This window comes from Zalophus californianus, chromosome 11 (assembly GCF_009762305.2).
Source record: "Zalophus californianus isolate mZalCal1 chromosome 11, mZalCal1.pri.v2, whole genome shotgun sequence".
NCBI lineage: Eukaryota > Metazoa > Chordata > Mammalia > Carnivora > Otariidae > Zalophus > Zalophus californianus.
In genome coordinates, this window is record NC_045605.1 from 10,778,708 (window position 1) to 10,800,768 (window position 22,061).

Here is a 22,061-nt window from a genome sequence, read left to right on the forward strand (position 1 = left end):
CTTCCAAAGATATTTCTAAATTTGAAACTAAGTGAATAGCTGATAAATGTTCTTTTACTCCAAAGACGTACCAAAGTTCTTTGTCAATAGAATTCCCTCCAAAATTAAAGATCGGCTTTTCCAATTTTAAAACAAAACTTAAGTACCCAAGGAAAGCAAAAGAAGAGCTTTAGGAATCAAAGAAAATATATAGCAGCAACTCCAGAAATCCAGTCTGGACATCAGGGTCTTAAATGCATTCAGAGACTGACACGGACCCTCCCACCTTCCACAAAACAAGGACCTGGCCAAGGAAGTCCCTCGTGCTTTCTCGGTTTTCCTTCCAGGAACAAATCCATGTTTATTCCAACAACTCCGATTTACTCACAACATGACATAAGGATAGGACTTCCTAAAAATGACAGCAGTTTTTGGTGGGTAAAACTAAACCCGCTGAAATAGGGCTACTTGATAACGTCCTGCAATGACGTGAAAAGTAGGTAACATGGTAAAAAGGACTGTTTCAGTTCATCAACTGGCCCAAAGATTTTTTTTTTTTTAAGATTTTATTTATTTGACAGAGAGAGACACAGCGAGAGAGGGAACACAAGCAGGGGGAGTGGGAGAGGGAGAAGCAGGCTTCCCGCGGAGCAGGGAGCCCGATGCGAGACTCGATCCCAGGACCCTGGGACCATGACCTGAGCCGAAGGCAGACACTTAACTGAGCCACCCAGGCGTCCATGGCCCAAAGTTTCTAAAAGGCATTAAAAGTTTTTAAGATGTAGCCACTCATATAGCGTAGAAGAGGTTGAAACTGGAATTAAAAGCCAGGAGAAAAAAGGAATTAATCATTGTTTCTCCTCTTTTTTTCAAATGCACGAAGCAATTCCAATAGCACAAAAGGATAGAGTGAAAAGGAATTTCTCTCTTCTGTCCAACCCAGTCCCAATTCCCAGGAGTAACCACTATTAATAATTTCCGATATATCTTTCCAGAAGTGGCCTATGCACATGAGTATGTCTTTTCATACTGAACATCGTGTCCAGCAACTTGCTTTTTTCATACTGTCGAACACCTTAAGACAATACTTTCTCACTTCTTTGAATGCATGCCCCAGTCAAATACAAGAAAGGAGTCTGGGAAGCTTTTACAATAAGGACATATGGAATGCATCTTCACAAATTAGAGAAAATGCCATTTTTAGCAATATATCACGAAGGTTGAGAAACCAGGAAAATAAGGGCAAAGATATAGGAAACCAAACTTACGTGCTTACTGTGTTACAAATCTAACAGTAAAATTAAAAGTTATTATTAGGTGGGACTCAGTGTGCAGTTTCTATTTGTGATAAATAAGCGGGACGTGAGAGGTGGTGTGGGACTGGATTAGGAAAGGTTCTAAATGTCAGCAAGAGTTTGGACTTGATCTGATGAACAATGGAAAATCATCACAGGTCCCTCAGCAGGGCATAAATATGAGGGAAAATAAGGGTGCTTTAAGGGGATTAATCTAGCATATGTGAACAGCTAGTTCAAAGGGAGATAAGACTAGGGAAAGAAAGCTTAACCATGAGGTAGAACTGAGTACTGAATACACAAGTGTGATGAGACAGGGAGGGTGCCGAGAGGAGAACTGAAAAGGTAGGACACACCGTGAACATCTCAGAGAATGGAAAAATGAAGCGTAGTCAAATATTTGAAACTGGATGCCTGAGAGAATGCTGCTGGCAAGGACATAAAAGGACACCAGCAAGAAAACCAACCAATGTAATACACCATACCACCAGAATGAAGGGTAAAAACACCTGATCACCTTGACTGATGTAGGAAAAGCATTTGACAAAAATTCAACATCTTTACATGATGAAAACAATCAGAAAACTAGGAACAGAAGAGAATTTCAACATGATAAAGTGCCTTTATTTAAAAAAAAATGAAAACTCACAATGAGCATCATACTCAACAGTGAAAGACCAAAAGCCATCTCCCTAAAATCAGGAAAAGCCAAGGATGCCCACCTTCAGCAATGCTATTCAACGGTGTACTGGCAGTCCTGGCCAGAGCAATTAGGCAAGTAAAATAAAAGGCATCTGAATTGGAAAGGAAAAAATACAACCATCTCTATTCACAGATGACAGGATATATAAAACCCCAAAGATTCTACAGGAGTTACTAGAGCTGATAAACACATTCCGCGAAGTTGATACAAGATCAACACGCAAAAATCAGCTGTTCCTATACAGCAGCAACGTATGATCTAAAAAGGAAATTAAAAAAAAATTCCATTTATAATAGTATCCAGAAAAATAAAATACCTACGAATAAATTTAACCAAGACTTGAACTCTGGAAAGCGTGAAACACTGAGAAAAAAGCTAAAGGAAACCTAAATAAACGGAAAGATAGGTTGATGGACTGGAAGACTGGATTAGTCAAGGTTCTCCAGGGAAAAGAACAACAGATGCATGTGTGCGTGCACGCGCGTGCTTGTGTGTGTGTGTGTAAATGAACACTGTATTTCTAGTTTCCTGTCAGGGTGGCAGGGGAGAAGTAATTTGTTATAATGAATTGGCTCTTGCCATTACAGAGGCTGTAAGTCCTCAACTCTTCAGTTGGCAAGGTGTAAACCCAGGAGAGCTGGACATGTAGTTCCAGGCTGAGGGCAGGAGAAGACCAATGGCCCAGCTGAACAGTCAGGTAGGTGACGTTCCCTCTTACTGAGCCTTTTTGTTCTATTCAGGTTTTCAATTGAGTGCATGAGGCCCACAGACATTAGGGAGGGCAATCTGCTTTACTCAGTCTACAATTCAAATCTTATTTAGAAGCACCCTTACAGACATACCAAGAATAACATTTGACCAAATATCTGGGCACCCTGGGGCCCAATCTGACTGACACACAAAATTAACCATAACAAAAGACTGAATATTGTTATACCCAAAGTGACCTACAAATTCAATGCAATCTCTGTCAAATTTCCAACAGCCATTTTTGCAGAAATGGAAAAGCTGATCCTCAAATTCATAAGGAATTTCAATGAGCCCTGACCAGCCAAAACAATATTGAAAAAGAACAAAGTTGGAGGACTCACACTTCTGGATTTCAAAAGTAATTAAAAAGCTACAGTAATCCTGCCAATGTAATACTGCTGAGAATTTAGAAAAACCTATAACATATGGTCGATCAATATCTGACAACAGTGCCAAGACCATTTGACGGGGAAAAAATAGTCTCTTCAAAAAACGATGCTGGGACAAGTAGATATTCACATGCAAAAGAATCAGCTTGGACCCCTATCGCTACAATGTACAGAAACTAACCCAAAATGGATCAGTAACCTAAATATGTGAGATAAAATGACAAAACATTTTTTTTAAGATTTTATTTATTTGAGAGAGCGAGAGAGAAGGAAAGAGAGCATGAGCTGGGGGAGGGGCAGAGGGAGAGGGAGAAGCAGGCTTCCCGCTGAGCAGGGAGCCCAATGCGGGGCTTGATCCCCAGACTCTGGAATCATGATCTGAGCCTAAGGCAGATGCTTAAATGACTGAGCCACCCAGGCGCCCCAAAACAACAAAACTCTTAGAAAACACAGAGGCAAATCTTCATGATCTTGGATTTGGCAATGGATTCTTAGATATGGCACCAAAAGCATGAGCAACAGAGAAAAACAGATAAGCAGGACTTCACCACAATTAAAAACTTTTGTGTATCAAAAAACATTATCAAGAAAATGAAATGACAACCTACAGGATGGGAGAAAATATTTCCAAATCATAAATCTGATAAAGGTCTAGTATCCAGACTACAACTCTTACAACTCAAACAACCAAAGACAAACAAATGCAATTCAAAAATGGGCAAAGGACTTGAACAGACATTTCTCCAAAGATGCCAATAAGCATATGAAAAGATGCTCAACATGAGCCATTTGGAAAATGCAAATCAAAATCATAATGAGATACCCCTTCACACACATGAGGATAGCTGTTACAAAACAAAACAAAAATGGAAAATAACAAGTGTTTGGAGAGGATGGAGGTGGAGAAATTAAAACCCTTGTGCATTGCTGGTGGGAATGTAAAATGGTGCACCTGCCATGGAAAACAATTTGGCAGTTCCCCAAAAAGTTAAAGACAGAATTACCAGATGACCCAGCAATTCTACTTCTAGGAATATACCCAAAAGAGCTGGAAACAGGTACTCAAACGTTTGTACACGAATGTCGAATGTTCACGGCAGCACTATTCATAAGAGCCAAAAGGTGGATACAACTCAAATGTCCACCAAAGGAAAACTGGATAAAATATACAAAGTGCAATATTACTCAGTCATTAAAAGGAATGAAGTACTGATAGATGCTACAACTTGGATGAAACTTGAAAACATTATACTAAGTAAAAGAAGCCAGACACAAAAGGTCACATATTGTATGATTCCACTTATATGGAATATCTAATAAGTCAATGGAGAGACAGCAGATCTGTGCTGCCAGAGGCTGGGCAAAGGAAGGAATAGGGAGTAACTGCTTCGTGGATATGGGTTTTCTTTTGGGGTTTTGAAAATGTTTTTACAACTACACAGAGGTCACAATATTGTGAATATATATACTAAGTGTCTCTGGACAGGATATTTTAAAATAGTTAATTTGGGGGCACCTGGATGGCTCAGTCAGTTAAGCGTCTGCCTCTTATTTCCGCTCAGGTTATGATCTCAGGGTCGTGAGACTGAGCCCCGTGTTGGGCTCCATGCTGAGTGTGGAGCCTGCTTAAGGTTCTCTTTCCTAGGGCGCCTCGGTGGCTCAGTCAGTTAAGTGACTGAGTCTTGGTTTTGGCTTAGGTCATGATCTCAGGGTCGTAAGATCAAGCCCCACATTGGGCTCTGCACTCAGCACGGAGTCTGCTAAAGATTCTCTCTCTCCCTCCCGCCCATGCTCTCTCTCTCTCAATCTCTCTCTCTCTCAAATAAATAAATCTTAAAAAAAAAAAAAGATTCTCTCTTTCCCTCTGCCTCTGCTCCTCCCCCCCGCTTGTGCTCTTTCTAAAAATAAAATAAAACTAAATGGTTAATTTTATATTATGTGAATTTCACTTCAATTGAATGAAATCAAGAGAGATTTGTGCTTGCACATGCACACACACACACACACACACACACACACACACACACACACACACCAAAAAAGAAAAAGGACAGCAGGGAAGTACTAACCTGGACAAGAGTATTAGAGAAAAAATATTTGTTTGGGATAACTTAAGTTTAAACTGACCACCAGCCATCATGCAGCATGCTGCCAGCACGTACTCAGATCTTTTTTTTTTTTTAAAGATTTATTTATTTATTTATTTATTTGAGAGAGAGAGAGAGAGAGACCATGCTCGTGTGGGCAGAGGGGGAGGGAAAGAGAGAATCCTCAAGCAGACTCCCCGCTGAGTGCGGAGTCCAATGTGGGGCTCGATCCCAGGACACCTGAGCCAAAACCAAGAGTTGGACGCTTAACCCACGGAGCCACCCAGGTGTGCCTGCCTACTCATGCAGATCTTTAATTTGGCTTTCTCTGTCTGGTATTTTGACCTCCCTTTTTATGTAGGAAGCCTGGATAGTGGGAATGGTGTTACGCAGCACAGGTCCCACCACACGTTAGCCTCTGAGTAAATCTCCACTTTCCAGGGCTTCAATTTCCACATCTGGAAAATAAAGTAAACCACAAACTTTGGCGGCACTAGTATGACCATCAAATGAAGTAACACGTTCAGGATTTGTTAGTAAAATGAAAACAATATAGAAATGTCGAATATTGTGACCTGCCTGCCCAACAAAACTCGTCTAGAGATTGGGAGAAAACTACCTGCGCTATGGTTTTGGCGGGATCACTTACTAGCTGTGTCACTGGGCAGCTTCTGCTTCTTCCTCACACTAAATGTAACTTCACAAGGTGGCTCTGTGGTGGGTTCAAGGAGAGCATCCCTTAAAGCACACCATACGTCATCAAGTGGCAGTTGAGAAGTTTGGTTTTATTTTTTAAATATTTTATTAACTTATTTGCTTAAGAGAGAGAGCGAGCGAGCGTGAGCGGGGGGAGGAGCAGAGGGAGGGAGAAGCAGGGAGCCCGATGCAGGACTCAGTCCCAGGACCCCGGGATCCTACCCGAGCCGACGGCAGATGCTTAACCAACTGAGCCACCCAGGTCCCTGAAAAGGCTGGTTTTAGAAAGGCACATGTCGGGGCACTTGGATGGCTCAGTCGTTAAGCGTCTGCCTTCAGCTCAGGTCATGATCCCAAGGTCCTGGGATCGAACCCTGCATCGGGCTCCCTGCTCGGCGGGAGGCCTGCTTCTCCCTCTCCCGCTTCCCCCTGTCTGTGTTCCCTCTCTCACTGTCTCTCTCTCTCTGTCAAATAAATAAATAAAATCTTTAAAAAAAGAAAGACCCATGTTCCAGGTAGAAAGTGGGAGTGGCTCGAAGTCCCAGCCCTGCTACTTAAGCATTTGAGCTTGAGTAAGTAAGCCATTTCCCATCTGCAACATGGAGGCCAACAGACTTCAATTTCAAATCTCATATTTGGCCCTTATAAGCTCTATTAGAGCTGAGTCTGAGTGTCCTCATCAGTCATAAGACATAATAATTCATACTTTGCAGAATTTTTGTAAATATACAGAATGCACCGAAAAGTGCTTTGGGCCATACCTGGCACATGGCAGATACCATTATTACAGGCAGATATTCCCAGGCCTGTGGCAAAAGTCACTATGCAGCACATGGTTAGAGCCAAGGATGCGGATATGCAAGTACCACTGTTTAACCAGCATTTGCAAATAGAGGAGGGGAAGTCATTTGCAAGTCGGGATTCCAGATGCAGATTTGGAAGAAGTTAGTAAAAGGAACATAACAGCCAAGAAAGCTAACAGGTTAGCCCCTAAATGAGAAGAAAGGCCGAAGAACCAGAATAATACAGGTCCCAAATGTCCAAGGGAGGGAGTTCAGAAAGTAAGGCAGCTGTACAGTGAGGGTACTAACAGGTGACTGTGTAAGAACTCCTTCTATACCCTCAAGTTGCAAGATGAGGAGGAGAAACTCAAACATCTTTTCCAGGGCTAATTTTCCTAAGAAAGTTGTAAAATAATGTAGCCAGTTCGGAAGTGAGGGCCAACTACAGTTCTTTTGTCTATGATAAGACTGTGTGGCAAACGATTTGTTTTTAGGAAAGTTTTTGGTTTTATTGTTTTTGTTTTTAGTTTTTAAGAAAAAGCAGAACAATTGAAAGTAGGTAGGAATAAAGTCAAATGCCACGATAAACATCAACCAAACAGGGGCGATGAGGAATCATCACATACAAAAGCATGAAACTGGGGCTTGAGTATCTGGGGCCTCTGTAAGGCCACAGATTTCACCAGAAGGTGGTTAATCCCTGGTCACCTCCAAGAGATCAGTTTCATTCTCAAGAGACAAATACTGAAAGCCTACTATTGGCAAGGCTCTCTTCGGGTGGCCCGGGGAATGCTGACCACATACAAACAGTCACTGCCCTACAATCTAACCTTCTGCTGCCTGGTCAGCCTCTCTGCATGCCTCCAGGCAATCAGCCCTCTACTAGCTGGAGCCTACACTGGTCCCCCACACCATCTCCTAACCGGGTTCTTGCCCTGAGGCTGCTGCCATAAGCTCTGTGGGGCAACCTGGGAACCTATCTGCCTCAGTCTGGGGGCTGTGCCTCCTATCAGCCAAGAGCAAATCTTGCAAGGGTCTGTGTTTCCCAAGTTTTCCACAGTGAGTTGAAATTAAAATATAATTGAGAAAATACTTAAGAAACAGATGGATTTAGAAAATTCTGGTCAAAAAATAAACAAAAGGAAGGTGCTGGGTGAGGTCAACAGCTGGGCAGGGCAGAAGTCGATGTTGTTTTTGTTTTGTTGGAGGACTGGGGACACCTGTGCATAGCCAAAGGGAAAGTGGGAATTGTGCACTGTAGGACAGAGTTTCTCAAAGGCATCACCCAGGGATGTTATCCAAAGGCAAGCTGCGATTCAACAGGTCCAGGGTGGAGGCCGAAACCGTGGTGCGTTGATTTGTGGAGCCTGTTTAGTTCCTTGGTATAAATACTCCCACCATGATGATTTCAAGCTACCAACATGAGGTCACTGGACACAGAGTTGGGAAGAGATGCCACATTCAGCTGGAAAGGCAATACAAGCTGGCTCTAGCACACCCAAATCTCTACGTTTCCAACAGCTCCTGGGTGATGCAGATGCTGCTGGTCCATGGACCACATTTTGAGTCTCAAGAGAACAGAAGACAACGAAGGTGTCTGGGGCTTAGGCCAGAATAAAGGAAATGCAAGATAACTGAGACGAGCGAGAAGAGACATCACTTAGCTCAGGGTTTCTCGAGCTCAGCGCTATTGACATTTGGGGCCAGATAACTGTTTTGGGGGCCTATCCTGTACAGCATTCCTGGCTTCCACCCACTGAGGCCAGTACATCCTCCTCCAGCAATCACAATCCAAAAGCTCTCCAGATACCACGGATCTAGAGTCATCTCTAAGAAATAAAGGAAGAAGGGAAGGGTGGTGCCTCTTACACCGAGAGAAGAGATAATTAAGAGGAAAAACAAAAGGAAAAAACATAAGACATCTCCTTACAAAAACAAAAACCACCCCATCTCTTGATCGCAGCAGGCTCAGCCAAGGAGAAAAGAAACTATGTATTTAGAAAGAATGCAGGGAGGACGGAGTTTAAAACATCAGGAGAGTTCTGGAGGGTCAAAGAAAGTTTCTGACCTAAGACAATGGGTCCACTGACTAAGAAGTAGGATCAAGGCTATCTTGGGCTCTTAGACTCGGAATAGCTTGGGTTCAATCCTAGCTGTACCATTTACTAGGTGGGTCATCTTGGGCAAATTGTTTAGCAAATATAAGCCTTCCTATATGAAAACTTCATGGAGTTGTTGTAAGTCCTGAGATAACACGGGTTACGTTCTGAGCACAGGGTCTGGCATATACTCCATGCTCAATTAACGTTAGCTCCTACTATTACCAGCATCATTATTTTCCTTAAAAAACATCTGCTTCACTTGGCTCCTGCTTACATTTCTTCGATGAAATATAACACATGGAAAGATCTTGCCTGGAGAGGCGTTACTTGTCAGTGCTTTTTACAAATATTGTACTCATTGTGTGAGCAGAAACTGTTTGCAGCTGAAGAGGCATTAAAGTTGTGAGAGCCAACCAAGCACTGACTGGCTGATGTTCCAAAAATCACAACTAACGAGACAAGATAAACGCGAATGAAAAGCCAATAAATCAAGAGAAAGCAAAAAGGACGTTAAATTTTCACTGAAACTGGCAGGTTCTCATAGGGCTCCAGTTAGCGTCAGGAACATGTGATGAATCCTCAGGCAGCTGCCAAGGATGACAGGTTTATAAGAACCAACCTGACTTCAAGTTGTTTATCCTACAGTAACAGTAAATGTTGCTGCTGGTTTTTATCTAAGTCAAGAGCTGATTAAAACACAGAAACCTGTCTGTAAGAAATCTCTGTAGATGTTCGAATTATCTGTCTGCAGTGTGGGGTGTTTAGCGATATCACAAAGCACCTTCTTTCAGACTCTAGGACATCCTGAGAACATATTCCAAGGGTGCTGCATTTTTCTCACTAAAATTCTTGGGAGGCTATAAAGGGTTCTGTCTGTCCCGTGCACAACTGACCAATAAGGGAAGGGCAGCATTCTAGGTTTTAAATAGCTTCTGAGTGTCAGGGGAGGATAGCTCTTCTCAACCAGAACAATTAAAGACGCTTTAAGGGAAATGCAGAGTGCTTCAGAGAGGCTGAAATAGAGTCCGTTCTAACATGAAACTCATCAAGATGAGGAAATTATTAAAATCTTTCCTCTGTGATGTGAAACGTACTTTCCCTAGATAAGATTCCTTCAACCTAGCCTGCTAATTTCAAGCATTTTCCTTAGCAAAAACAAAAGGGGCAAACATTATCAAGCATTCCAAGCTTATCGGCTGCCTGTATGGGGCGAATCACTGGGAAGAACAGTGAATGTCATCACTCTGCAGGTGGCCAGGAGTCAGGGTACTCCAGCCAGCCACAGCCAACCGAGTTCCAAGTTTTCCCAAAATAGCTATGACTTACATACAAGTGCTCATCAAACACCTCACATACAAACCCTCAGAGTGCTGAGAGAGTGGTCACTACTCAAACTGTGGCAGAGGTAAACCAAGATGCTGTTGATGACCAGGCACATGGTCCCCGAACAAATTTAAATATGACCTACTCTCCCTTAAAATAGCCTCTTCTCTAAATCAACACAACTATCTCAAAACTCGGATTTTTCCCACCTGTTTTGAAGTCACTGTCCCAAAAACAAATAGAAATGACCATAAAACCAGAGAAAATCCTGCCTCAGATTCCGATAGGTATTTGTGAACACCTAACCACAGCATCTCCATTAGAAATCAGCGGCACGTGAAGTACCATCCATGTTACTTTCATTTTGGAGCCCAGGACCTGGAGGAGATTAAAAAGGAAATGTGTTCACTATACACCACGTGTCTCCTGTGAGCAGGAAAAGAATAAACAGGCACAAAAGGTTTCCCACGTGGAGGTATCTGACAGCTTTGTATGATAAATATTTTTATGAAATTCCTCATTTCCAGACTCTCATTGGAATACTTGGCACGGGTCTCCCATTCGGTCTCGAAAAAGCACGGCAGTTGAGGGGTGAGGAGGTGGTGTTAAGTTATAACTTTCCAAAGTAACATTAGAAGACATTCTCAAATTGCCCACTTACCAAGTTTCTACACACGGCATTATCAGCCCTTTGATTTTCTCCCAAACCAGTGTTTCACTCTCACCAACTTAGCCCAGAAATCCTTGTATTGATTTCAATCTTCTTAGATAATAGAACAGGAAGGCACTTATGAGAATACCTTCTATTCATCGCGCTGTTCCTCCTCCCTCCTTAAAAATCTACTGATGAATGCACCGGGCAGGCTGCTCGCAGTTTATTTAAAAAAGAAAGAAAGAAAAGAAAAAAGGAGCGGGCGTGCTGGGGTAAGGGAAGGTAGGGAGTGGTAAACAGGACCCCTGGTCTTTCACAAGGTGTTGATCAATCCCGGCTTTAAGTCAGGTAAGTTCGGTCTGCTTTAGACACTTTAAAACAGTACTGCCATAAAAGGGACTTAAAACTAAAAACCACAAAACCCACCTAAGCTGCCCTCTTTGGAAGTTTCTCACGCAGGTCAGGGCCCAAGACCGCTCCCCCTAAAGATCCCTGATGCACACCACCCCACGTCCTGCCCTTTATAGCTGGCTCTCCAAAATACCTACTCCCCCCGAACTTCAGCTCGCCCGGGATCCGAGCCTTGCATGGACCTCAGCCCCCTCCCAGGCCCACCGCCCTCGCCCCCGCCCAGCCAGCCCCGGCGCCCTCCGCAGCCCCCTCCCGCTCCACGCCCCGCAGCCCCGCAGCCCCGCAGGCCCGCCAGGGCCCCGCGCCGCTCCGGCCCGCGCCCCGCAGCCCCCTCCCCTCCCGAGACCCCGAGCCACCCCCGGCCCCGCTCGCCGCCGCGGGGCCCACCGAGCCGTGTCGGTCGGCTGCTCCGGCCGTGTCGTCCTGTTGCAGCTCCGCAGTCATGGCCGAGGCGCCCCTCGGCGGATCATCCGGCTCCCGCCGCCGCCGCCAGCCCAGCCTCGCAGAGGGAGGAGGAGGTGGAGGCGGAGGAGGAGAAAAAGGAGGAGGAGGAGGAGGAGGCCCCGCCCCGCCCTCCGCCCCGTCCGGGCCCCGCCTCCGCCCCAGAGCGCGCCGGAGGCTCAGCCCACACGCCCCGCCCGGGCCTGCGCGCGCACGCAAGGCGCGCGGCCGAGGGCCGAGGGGCTCTGCGTGCTCCCGCCCACGCCGGGCTCTGAACCGGCGCGGGTCACGTGACCTCAGGCCCCGCCCACGGCTAACGGTCAGTGGCACCGCCCCCGGGCGTTTGCGTTCCGAGCTGTTGGCGCCCAGGAAATGGTCCTGGGAAGCGCGGAAGCGGCTCCCCCAAGTCCGTTTCTCGGCGCTCTGCCCTCAAAACCCACTCATCTGTAGGACTCGCTGCTGCCTCAAGCCAGCCCACAGAAGAGCTAAAACTGCTCTCCACCTGGGAACCTGTCTGGGGACCGCGCACTGTAAGGTTTCCCACCTGGCCGCGCAGCCGCTCGGAAGCCCGGGGACAGGAAGGACTACTGTCGTCTTCAGGGACAGGCGGAGGCTGCGCGCCGCGGTCTCTAACCAGACGGGCCGGACCCTCTAAGCAGGGATGCCCAGCGTGGTACCCGAACACCCCCGGGCACGGGGAGCAACAATTGCCGAGTTGTCCCATTTTCGGTTTTCTCCGGTTCCAAGCACAGTTCTGTCCTATTTCGTTAAGTTTGAGCCAGATGCGATGACGGCGTGTTAAGAGCTAAGATGACCGCCCCCCACCACATCTGAAATTGTATTTTCAACAATTGGGTGGAAATTTTAGCTACTAACCGTGTTTCACATTTATTCACATGTATCACGGCAATCCAGTTGGCACCCTTTGTCCCCAATGTATGTGGAGGCCGGGTGTGGAGGAGCCTTTTTAGGGGTAGGGTTATACCATTTTCCTGGTCCAGGGTCCCTGGCAGCACCTTGAGTGTGACTTTGATATGGAGGGTGGCCTTTCCTGTGCTCCTGGCATTGTTGTCCGTGTGATTGTGATGTTTCACCTGCAGGGCTTTCTAGTCTGCGTGTGAGCACAGCTTGTACCACGAGGAAACAGGTACAGCGCGGGTGCAGCTCCCCTGGGGGGAGACGTGGCTACTCTCCGGAGCCTGGGCCATGACTCCTGCTGCTTCTTTCCTACCTGGAGACACAGAGGTGCCCCTTTTCCTGGCAGGTAAACCCGCAGAGTGATCAGAATCTTCCACATTCAACAGGTTGACTGTATGTGCGTCTGATGGTTGCAGGGCTTTTATGTTTATGTCTTTGCCTTTTTTTTTTTTTTTTTTGAGTAGTCAAAAGCTGTGCTCATGGCCTCAATTCAGGGGTCATTGCAAAACAAGTTGATTTCTCAGTCTGGCTTATTTACAGCGTTGCATACTTCTAAATTACTAGAAAGTTCTATTTCTGTGTGTCTTTACCGTGTCTCGGGCCACTCTTGTTTGTCTTTGCACATTCATTTCAGGGAAGTGCTTATTTAATGTGAGTAAATGGGGTGGAAACCTGTAACTTAACTCGTGAAAATTTCCTGAAAAGGCCGCCAGAGACTACTTATACCCATACTTCTGCAACAGATATATACAGGCCATTTGATAAATATAGGCGCCTGAATTTTGATTAAGCCTCTTTCTGCTATGTGGTTCTAAACAGAACTCCAGATCTAATAGATTTGATAAAATCAGTTTGAGGGCTCTAGCTCTCATAAATCCTCTCAGCCTCCTTGAGTTTAACTACCACCTGATCTTGGACACGGTAATCAGCTAGAAACACCCTGTCCAACCAGAGTATTTCATGAACAATCTACGTCAGTGCTTGGCCATCAGTTGGCAAGTTTCATGGTGATCAAATATCAAAAGTGGACATCATGGAACATGTGCTGTCGCCATAGAAAATCCCTTCTTATTCCTCCTTAAAACCCATACATGAAGGCTCCAGAATAATTACATTATTAGCTGATAATCATTTCAAGAATGTTCAGGAAAATAAATAATATTAATAAGGAATAATAGCAAGTAATTGACATATTTAAAAAGGGAATAGTTTTCAGAGTATTTTCCTGATGAAGAAATTGAATTTTTTTTTCTTTTTCTGGAAACTTTTTGTCCCCATGCTAAGTTTCTTTTTCTGAGTCAATGAATTTATATTTTTGCTCCTGATTTACTCACACCCAAAATATAGTTTGTATTACAGTAAACTGATCCCATTTCAGTGTTATTGAATACTTATGTGGAGCTTGTGTGGGATAAATGACAATGAAGAGAAAGCGTTAGGAAAAGAATAAAGGGCAAAGAAGGATATGTATACTTCTCTTCTCTGCCTCACTCTGTAACTAGTGCTTGCCACTGGCTTTGGAGCTTCTGGATCTGAAAGCTGAAGGCTGAGGCTGATGGACAGGTATGACTGTTCTTTGAGCTATGGATTCCTTTCCAGGAATGATGGAGTCAGAAATGTCCTTATATAAGGGCCAGCTTCTTAGCAGTAGGAAAATGGCCTTTCTCACTATTTAGGAAAGAATATGGATGTTTCTGTTATAACCCCTAGATTAAAGAATTAGATGATATACAAGGTTAAATTATAGGTGTTAATAAAGTGTTTCAGAAAAGGTTCCCTTTGGCTACTTGAAAAGTAAATGCATTTCTAGCCTTCCTGAAATGTATACTGTAGGCAAATGTAGTTTGTGGGGAATCAAAACAACTTTCACTAAAGTGAGTGAGTGAGTTCATTTCCATTTTAGAGGTATTTGGCCTTGGTATTCAAAATAACAACCTCCTGTCCCCTTCTTTTTGTTTCTCTGGAAAATATAAACAAATACTGAAACAACAACAACAACAACAAAACCCTCTTAAAAGCTGTTTTCTTCAGAATTCATAAAAACCTTTAACTCGTGGGAGTCAGTTTTCCTTTTATAAGAAGGTGAAAATAACTTTAGCCTCCAGATTGAAAGGTGATAATAAAATAGAGAACCAGAAATAAGCCCATTTCTTCAAACTTGATTTTTGACAGCATCGTAGACCATTGGGCATAGGACAGATTTTTAACAAATGGTGCTCAGACAGCTAGTTTTCCATATAAAAAAATTAATTTTGGACTCTTACATCATAAATAGAAATCAGTTTTAGGTGGATTAAAGACTTGAATGTAAAAAAGCAAAATTGAAAAATTTTAAAACAATTGGAGAATATATTTTGAGGACAAGGGTACTTTCTTAAATCAGATGCAAAAAGTACACTCCATAGAAGAAAAGATCGATAACTTCAATTATGTTAAAATTAAGAATTTCTCTTCATCCGGGCACCTGGGTGGCTCAGTCATTAAGCGTCTGCCTTCAGCTCAGGTCATGATCCCAGGGTCCTGGGATCGAGCCCCGCATCGGGCTCCCTGCTCCGCGGGAAGCGTGCTTCTCCCTCTCCCACTCCCCCTGCTTGTGTTCCCTCTCTCGCTGTGTCTCTCTCTGTCAAATAAATAAATAAAATCTTTAAAAAAAAAAAAAAAGATTCTCTCTTTATCAACAGGTACCATTAAAAAAAATGAAAATATCCACAAACTGGGAGAAAATATTTGCAACACATATGTGTAACTGGTAACATTTTAGTATCTAGAACAAAATTTCCAAACTTTGGCACTGGTGCCATACTGGGGCAGATAATTCCTTGTTTTGGGGGCTGTCCTGCGCATTGTAGGATGTTTAGCATCATCTCTGGCCTCTCACTACTAGATGCCAGTAGCTCTCCACTACCCACCCATAACCATCAAAAATGTCTCCAGACATTGCCGAATGTTTCTTAAATAGCAAATTCTCTTCCAGTTGAGAACCACCGATCTAAACTAGGTGAAAAACCCTTACGAAAGAGTGCAATCGAAGAAAGAGCCAAAGGCTTCTGTAGGTACTTCACAGATAAGGAAACCCAAGCATATGAAAAGATTCTAAACTCACCGATAATCAGGAACACAGGAATGAAAACCACAAAGATGCCATGTCATGCATACAATTGACAAAAATTTTAAGATACCACAATAAAAGTGTTGGCAAGAACATGGAGCAACGGGAGAACACCTATACACTGTTTGGTAGTGTAAATTAGCACAACCACTTTGGAAAACAGTTTGACATCAAGTACTAAAATTTGAAGTTGTGCATGCCTCACAGCCAGCACTCCCTAAGTAATATCCTAGAAAAATTCTTAAACATTGTTACCAGGACATACATACAGAAATGTTCGTAACACTTTTAATAGCAGATGAAATGGGGATCAACCTAAATATATCAACAGTAAAATTAATTTTTTGTGTCATCAATTCAATGGAAATGTATACAGCAGTTAAAATGAATGAATTATAGCCGTGCAATATCATGGATGAATCTCAGGAACATAGTGTTGTAGGGTAAACAACAAATCACAGAAGATGGCATACAAGATGATTCCATTTGTACAAATTATAAAAATTGTCAAATAATATATTGTCTAGGAAGATAAACACATGGTTAAACTACTAATAAGAGCCTGAATGTTATAAACACAAAATCTGGATTAGAAGCTCTGAGGGAAAGGAAGGGGAAGGGAGGGGAGGAGAAGGGACATATAGGGGAATTTACAGATATTGGTAATGCTCTATTTTCATAAATCAAATGGTAGATATATAAGGGTTCATCACATCATTTTACATACATTTTATTAACTACTTAATAAAACATCGAAAGAACATTATTCTAAAATTAAGATCAAAAGCATACAATCTTCACTCTCTAATAATGTTTCTGTGCCCTCCAAAAATACAGAAAAACACAAGTCTCCGTAGTTTACAAAGATTACTCTTTTATGCTGGGTGATGCATGCGGCAGAGATTTAACATTCTGTCCTAAAAAGTAGAAATTATAATTTGACTATCTTCAGGATAAATGAAAAATATTACCATTTCATTTTATGCAAAGTGTGCCCCAAATCCAGATTTTAGGTGATGCCCAATGAGTTAGAAAGTCATTTTATAAAACATTTTCCCTTTTAGCTTCTAGATTTGGGGAAAGACTTCTGTGTCAAAGTTGGGGCCTCCTACAGAAACCAGGAATATGCTTTAAGATAAAAGCCAGAAAGCTACCCAGGAAAAGCAAATAGAAACTTGTATAATGCAGCAAGTACTGGAGCATAAATTGGAACTTAAGGTGACTTAATTTTTCACTCAGGACACCACTGAAGCGAAAAATCGTTCTCAAAATATCAGAATTTGAAAAAATTGATGAGGCAAGAGTAGCTAATACAAACTTGCCTTCAGAAATGCAAATGTTTTTACTGATCTGATACTTGACTCTGGAAGAAAAGACAACATTTTTAGAGGAAGTAATAACTTTACTGAGCATTTATAGGCTAGGTGGTGTTCTGAGATCTTTGCATTTATGAACTCATCCTCACAATACCCTATGAAGTAAGTGCTACTATTATTAATACCTCGTTTACAAATGAGGAAACCACTAGAGAAAGGTTAAATACTTTGCCCAAGATTTTTCCACTAATAAAGACAGAGCCATGATTCTAAGCTAAGCAGTAGCTTTCTTTCTATAGGCCAAGGTAAAAAAATAAGATTCAGGATGAATACCTAGAAGAAACAGCCCGTAAAGATTTCTCAGAGGAGGTGCCATTTGAACAGAGTTGACAAAGACAGAGGAAGCTGAGTGAGACAATGGAAGCCTTGGCGCTCTATCCAAGACTAGTTATAGGTGGAGTAACACAGGTCCCAGTTTGCCTGGGGGAGTTACAGTTTACCCCTGTTTTCCCAGCATTGATTATTAGTAGCTTCCCCTTTCTCAAACTTCTAGGTTTGGATGATAAATTGTATGGTCATTTTACTTGCGGAGTTTATCTTGAGTGTAAGCAATTCCTAGAGAATCCCACCATAGTACATCCCAAAGTCTTTGAGGTATAGCTAAAATGCAAATCTCCAGCCAAGTCTGATAAGTATGCCTCATTAACAAGAATCGGTTAATCTGTTTCAAGAACTCAGCCAGGGGGAATAGAGGGCACCCCACTGAAAGTGCCTGGGATCACTGCCTTGAGTCCCATGCCCTTAAGGGACTGTAGCTTTTTTAGTTTTGTAAGCCAACTTCTATGGCCTTTAAGGCCTACAGGTGCCTGAGAGCCATCCCTGGAGAGCTGGAGACAATGTAGAGTTAAAAGGAGGGAAAATCTTTGATGGTCTCTGCCAGAGGGGCAGAAGTTGAATGGGGGTTTTCCATCCCCTTGGGAGAAAAGAGTTTAGAGTTTCGGACCTGGGATGTTGAAGGTAAGAACTTTAAAATTCTGAAACAGTTGTTTGTTGTAGTTATTTATTGTCTCCTCTACTTCTCCAGAGTAACAAGAAACTTAAAACCAAAGGAACAGGGTGCTGAATAGATCATCTGGACTCTTCAGCCATTTTTGTGAGGAACTACAACCCTATAGAGGGGCTGTCAGTTGCTTTAAGGAGTACAGGTAAGTGTTGCGTTCCCCGAGCAGGCTATTCAGAGAGTTGGTCTGTCCATGCAAAACAGAGTGCTCTAGTACCAAGGAGTAAAAAAGATTTAGAAAAGTACTTAGCTTAAAATTATTAGTCGTGTTATTTGAAGTAGAGGATTCCCAACTTTTATTCCTACCTCATGAAAAGATAAGAAGTGATCCCAATAATTGTTGTTGTGTGTTAAATCTCATCATTTCATTGGCAAGACAAAGAGAATGGGACAATGGCAAAACCAACACTGACTTGATCATGGTGAGTAGGTCCATGATCTGGTTATAAGCTCATTGTGAGAACACGATGCAAATATTTTCAACATTATGAAGTGACACTTAAATAGGTTTTGATTTTTACAAAAACTAAATCTGCATTGCTCAAACTGGATAGGATAAAGAGCCCCTTTTCTATCACTCTGTGACATTACCAAGTAAGCCTAGGTGTTCAGAACAGATTCTAAAGATTCCTGGGGTGAGGCTTCTTGAAACCAAAGTTACCAGAAGTGATATTTTTGTTTCTTTTCTTGGCTAGGAATTCATTCTCAGTATTTAACCATACTAGAAAAGCTATGACATAACTTTTGGCTTTTCCACCCATGTACATACATTAGTTAGGAATCTCTGTGTTGGTTATCATAAAAACGAAAAATCTGGGGGCACCTGGGTGGCTCAGTCAGTTAAGCGTCTGACTCTTGATTTAATCTCAGTCTTGATCTTGGGGTCCTAGGTTCGGGCCTCACATTGGGCTCCATGCTGGGTGTGGAGCCTACTTAAAAAAATAAAACATTAAGGGCCCCTGGGTGGCTCAGTTGGTTGAGTGTCCGACTCTTGATTTCAGCTCAGGTCATGACCTCAGTGTCTTGAAATCAAGCCCCGTGTTGGGCTCTGCACTCCGAAGGGAGTCTGCTGAAGAGTCTCTCTCTCTCTTCCTTTCCCTTTGCCCCTCCCCCTGCAACGCTCGCACGCTCTCTCTTTTTCTAAAGTAAATAAATCTTAAAAAAAAAAGAGAGAACACAGAAGAGAGGTCTGACAAGGGGTGTGTGCCTCAGTTTTGCAGCTTTACTCAGGCAACAGGCCATAGTCACAGCATGACAGGAGGTGGTGGAAGTGCTGATAGAAAACCGAGCAGGCTTCTGGCCTGAGAAACCACAGACTAGAGGCTAGGACAAATACGCTCACCCAAAAGCAAGGAGGGAATTTGAAAAGGAGAGAGGTAGAGAAAAGCATCCCTAGGTTTTTGTGCAGATTCTACCCCAGTCTCTGGCTGACCCTTCTACTATAGACACAAAGCACCTCAAAAAGGACAAAAGAAATCAGATGAGCTCTGCGCGGTTGCCTACATCCAAAAGAGACCGTTTGCAGTTTGAGTCTCATCAAATTAATTCACTTCTAAAGCACAAAAACATCAACATTCATTGGAGGAAGATTTTACACACACACACACACACACACACACACACACACACACACCCTCTCTACCCTTTAGACATAACAGAATTCAGAATCTCAGTAAAATATAATATGCAGGATATAATCCAAAATTACTTTGATAGATAAAGAACCAGGAAAATATGACCCATTATCAAGGGAAGAGACAGAGACCAGATCAAGATGTTAGAATTAATCAGACAAGAACATTAAAGCATCTGTGATAACTATACTCTGTGGAGTAAAGGAAAACATACTCGTAATAAATGAAAAAAACAGTAAAGCCTCAACAGATAGTTATAAAATATAAACAAGAGCAAAATGAAAAAATTTCAAAAGTAAGCAGTATCTGAAATTATAAAGTCATTGAATTGGCTTCATAGTAGGGTACACATTGTGTAAGGGGAAAACTGTAACATTGTCTTACGGTGTGTGTCTGTTTAGATGTAATGCATCTGACAACAAGCATAAATAATGACAGGGCTAATAAATGGAACCAAATGATTGCAGAATTACTACATTTTATGGGAGAGTACAGTAGTAACTCTAAAAGTAGACTGTGAGGAGTTAAGAATGTTTATTTTAATTCCTAGTGTCACCACTAAGTAAATTGTGCAAAAAGTATGGCTAAAATGCTAATAGGTAATCTTGGATATTAAAAACCAAAAAATCCAAAAGTAGGCAGAGGGGCGCCTGGGTGGCTCAGTCATTAATTGTCTGCCTTCAGCTCAGGTCATGATCCCAGTGTCCTAGAATCAAGCCCCACATCCGGCTCCCTGCTTGGCGGGAGCCTGCTTCTGCCTGCTACTCTACCTACTTGTGATGTCTTCTCTCTGCTTCATATAAATAAATAAATCTTTAAAAAAAAAAAAGGCAGAAAAGGAGGAATAAAAAAACAGGAGAATATAGAAAACAAACAATAAAATGGGAGATTTAAATCCAACTGTATCAATAACTAACTACTTTAAATATTAGTGGGTCAAATATTCCAATTAAAAAGCAGAAATTAACAAAACAGAATTAAAAGGAAGACCCAGGTATGCTATATGCAAGAGATGCACTTTAAATATAAAGACACATGTAGGCTGAAGGAGAAGATATACCATGTGCCGTGGACTGAATGTTTCTGTCCCTCCCAAACTCATATATTGAAATCTTAACCTCCCAATGTGATGGTATTAGGAGGTGAGACCTTCTGGGGGTGATTAGGTCATGAGGGTGGAGCCCTCCTGATGGAATTAGTGCCCTATAAAAGACCCCAGAGGGCTTCCTAGTCCTCTTTCCATTATGTGAGGATAAAAAAAGTCGGCAGTCTGCAACCCAGAAGAGATCCCTCACCAGAACTTGACTGTGCCGGCACCCCGATCTTAGACTTCCAGCCTCTAGAACTGTGAGAAATAAGTTTCTGTTGTTTATAAGCCACCCAGTCTATGGTATTCTGTTATTGCAGTCCAAACAAAGACACCGTGTAAGCAGTTAACACAGAAAGGCTGGAGTGGTATCCAGTGGTATTAGTATCAGACAAAATAGACCCGTGAAAAAGAGTACTATCAGAAACAAAGAAGGTCATTTTATAACGGCAAAAGCATTGATTCATCAAGAAGACATAATAATCATAAGTGCGTATTTGCCTAATAACAGAGCTTCAAAAATACATGAAGCAAAAATTGAAAGAATAAAAAAGAAGAAACAGACAATTCCACAATAGTAGTAGGAGATTTTAACATCCCACAGGAAGTGGTCCATCAAGGGGCAGAAAAAAACAATGAAAATATAATCTGAACAACACTATCGACCACCTTGATCTAATTGATACAGAATGTTACAACTAACAATAGCAGAATACACATTCCTTTCAAGTATACGTGGTGCTTTTGCAATGAATCATATGCCAACCCATAAAACACCTCTCACTCAAAATAAAATTATCAAAATCATAGAATATGTGCCTTGACCATAACAAAATCAAATTAAAAATCAAGAAAAATGCATATGGTCCCCAACTTTTGATGATTCCACTTATGATTTTTCAACCTTATGATGGTGTGAAAATGATACACATTCATTAGAAACTATACTTTGAATTTTGATCTTTTCCTGGGCGAGTGCTATGGCAATATGATTCTCTCTCATGATGCTGGGCAGCAGGAGTAAGCCCCAGCTCCCAACAGATCTCAAGGGTCAACAACTGATCCACTTATAATCACTTTGTACCCATACGACCATTCTGGCTTTCACTTTCAGTATAGTATTCAATAAATTGTATGAGATATTAAACACTTTATTATAAACCAGGCTTTGTGTTAGATGATTCTCTCCTACCGTAGGCTAATATAAGTGTTCTGAGCACATCTAAAGTCAGCTAGGTGAAGCTATGATGTTTGGGAGGTTAGGTGTATTACAAGCATTTTCCACTTAATTGTATTTTCAACTTATGATATAACCCCATCATAAGTC

General features: G+C 42.4%; 2 protein-coding genes across 12 annotated transcripts in view; one reads left to right on the plus strand and one right to left on the minus strand.

Annotated features, from left to right (window-relative positions):
- Positions 1-12,619, minus strand: part of USP28 (ubiquitin specific peptidase 28) — a 60,666-nt gene extending 48,047 nt beyond the window's left edge. For 3 of the 6 annotated variants that reach the window (XM_027579082.2, XM_027579076.2, XM_027579075.2), the window contains exon 1: positions 11,557-11,711. In XM_027579082.2, coding sequence (XP_027434883.1) covers positions 11,557-11,613 — 57 coding nt within the window. In that variant the 5' untranslated portion in view covers positions 11,614-11,711. Of the gene's footprint in view, positions 1-11,556; positions 11,713-12,486 lie in introns of those variants that run through there. The other 3 variants (XM_027579078.2, XM_027579081.2, XM_027579077.2) reach the window with 2 other exon arrangements.
- Positions 12,620-12,721: 102 nt separating this feature from the next.
- HTR3B (5-hydroxytryptamine receptor 3B) overlaps positions 12,722-22,061 on the plus strand; it is a 49,960-nt gene continuing 40,620 nt past the window's right edge. For 4 of the 6 annotated variants that reach the window (XM_035722797.1, XM_027579087.2, XM_035722796.1 and 1 more), the window contains exons 1-2: positions 12,723-12,874; positions 18,038-18,158. The gene's annotated coding sequence lies outside the window, so the exon portion shown is untranslated. Of the gene's footprint in view, positions 12,875-14,030; positions 14,092-18,037; positions 18,159-22,061 lie in introns of all 6 variants that reach the window. The other 2 variants (XM_027579089.2, XM_027579088.2) reach the window with 2 other exon arrangements.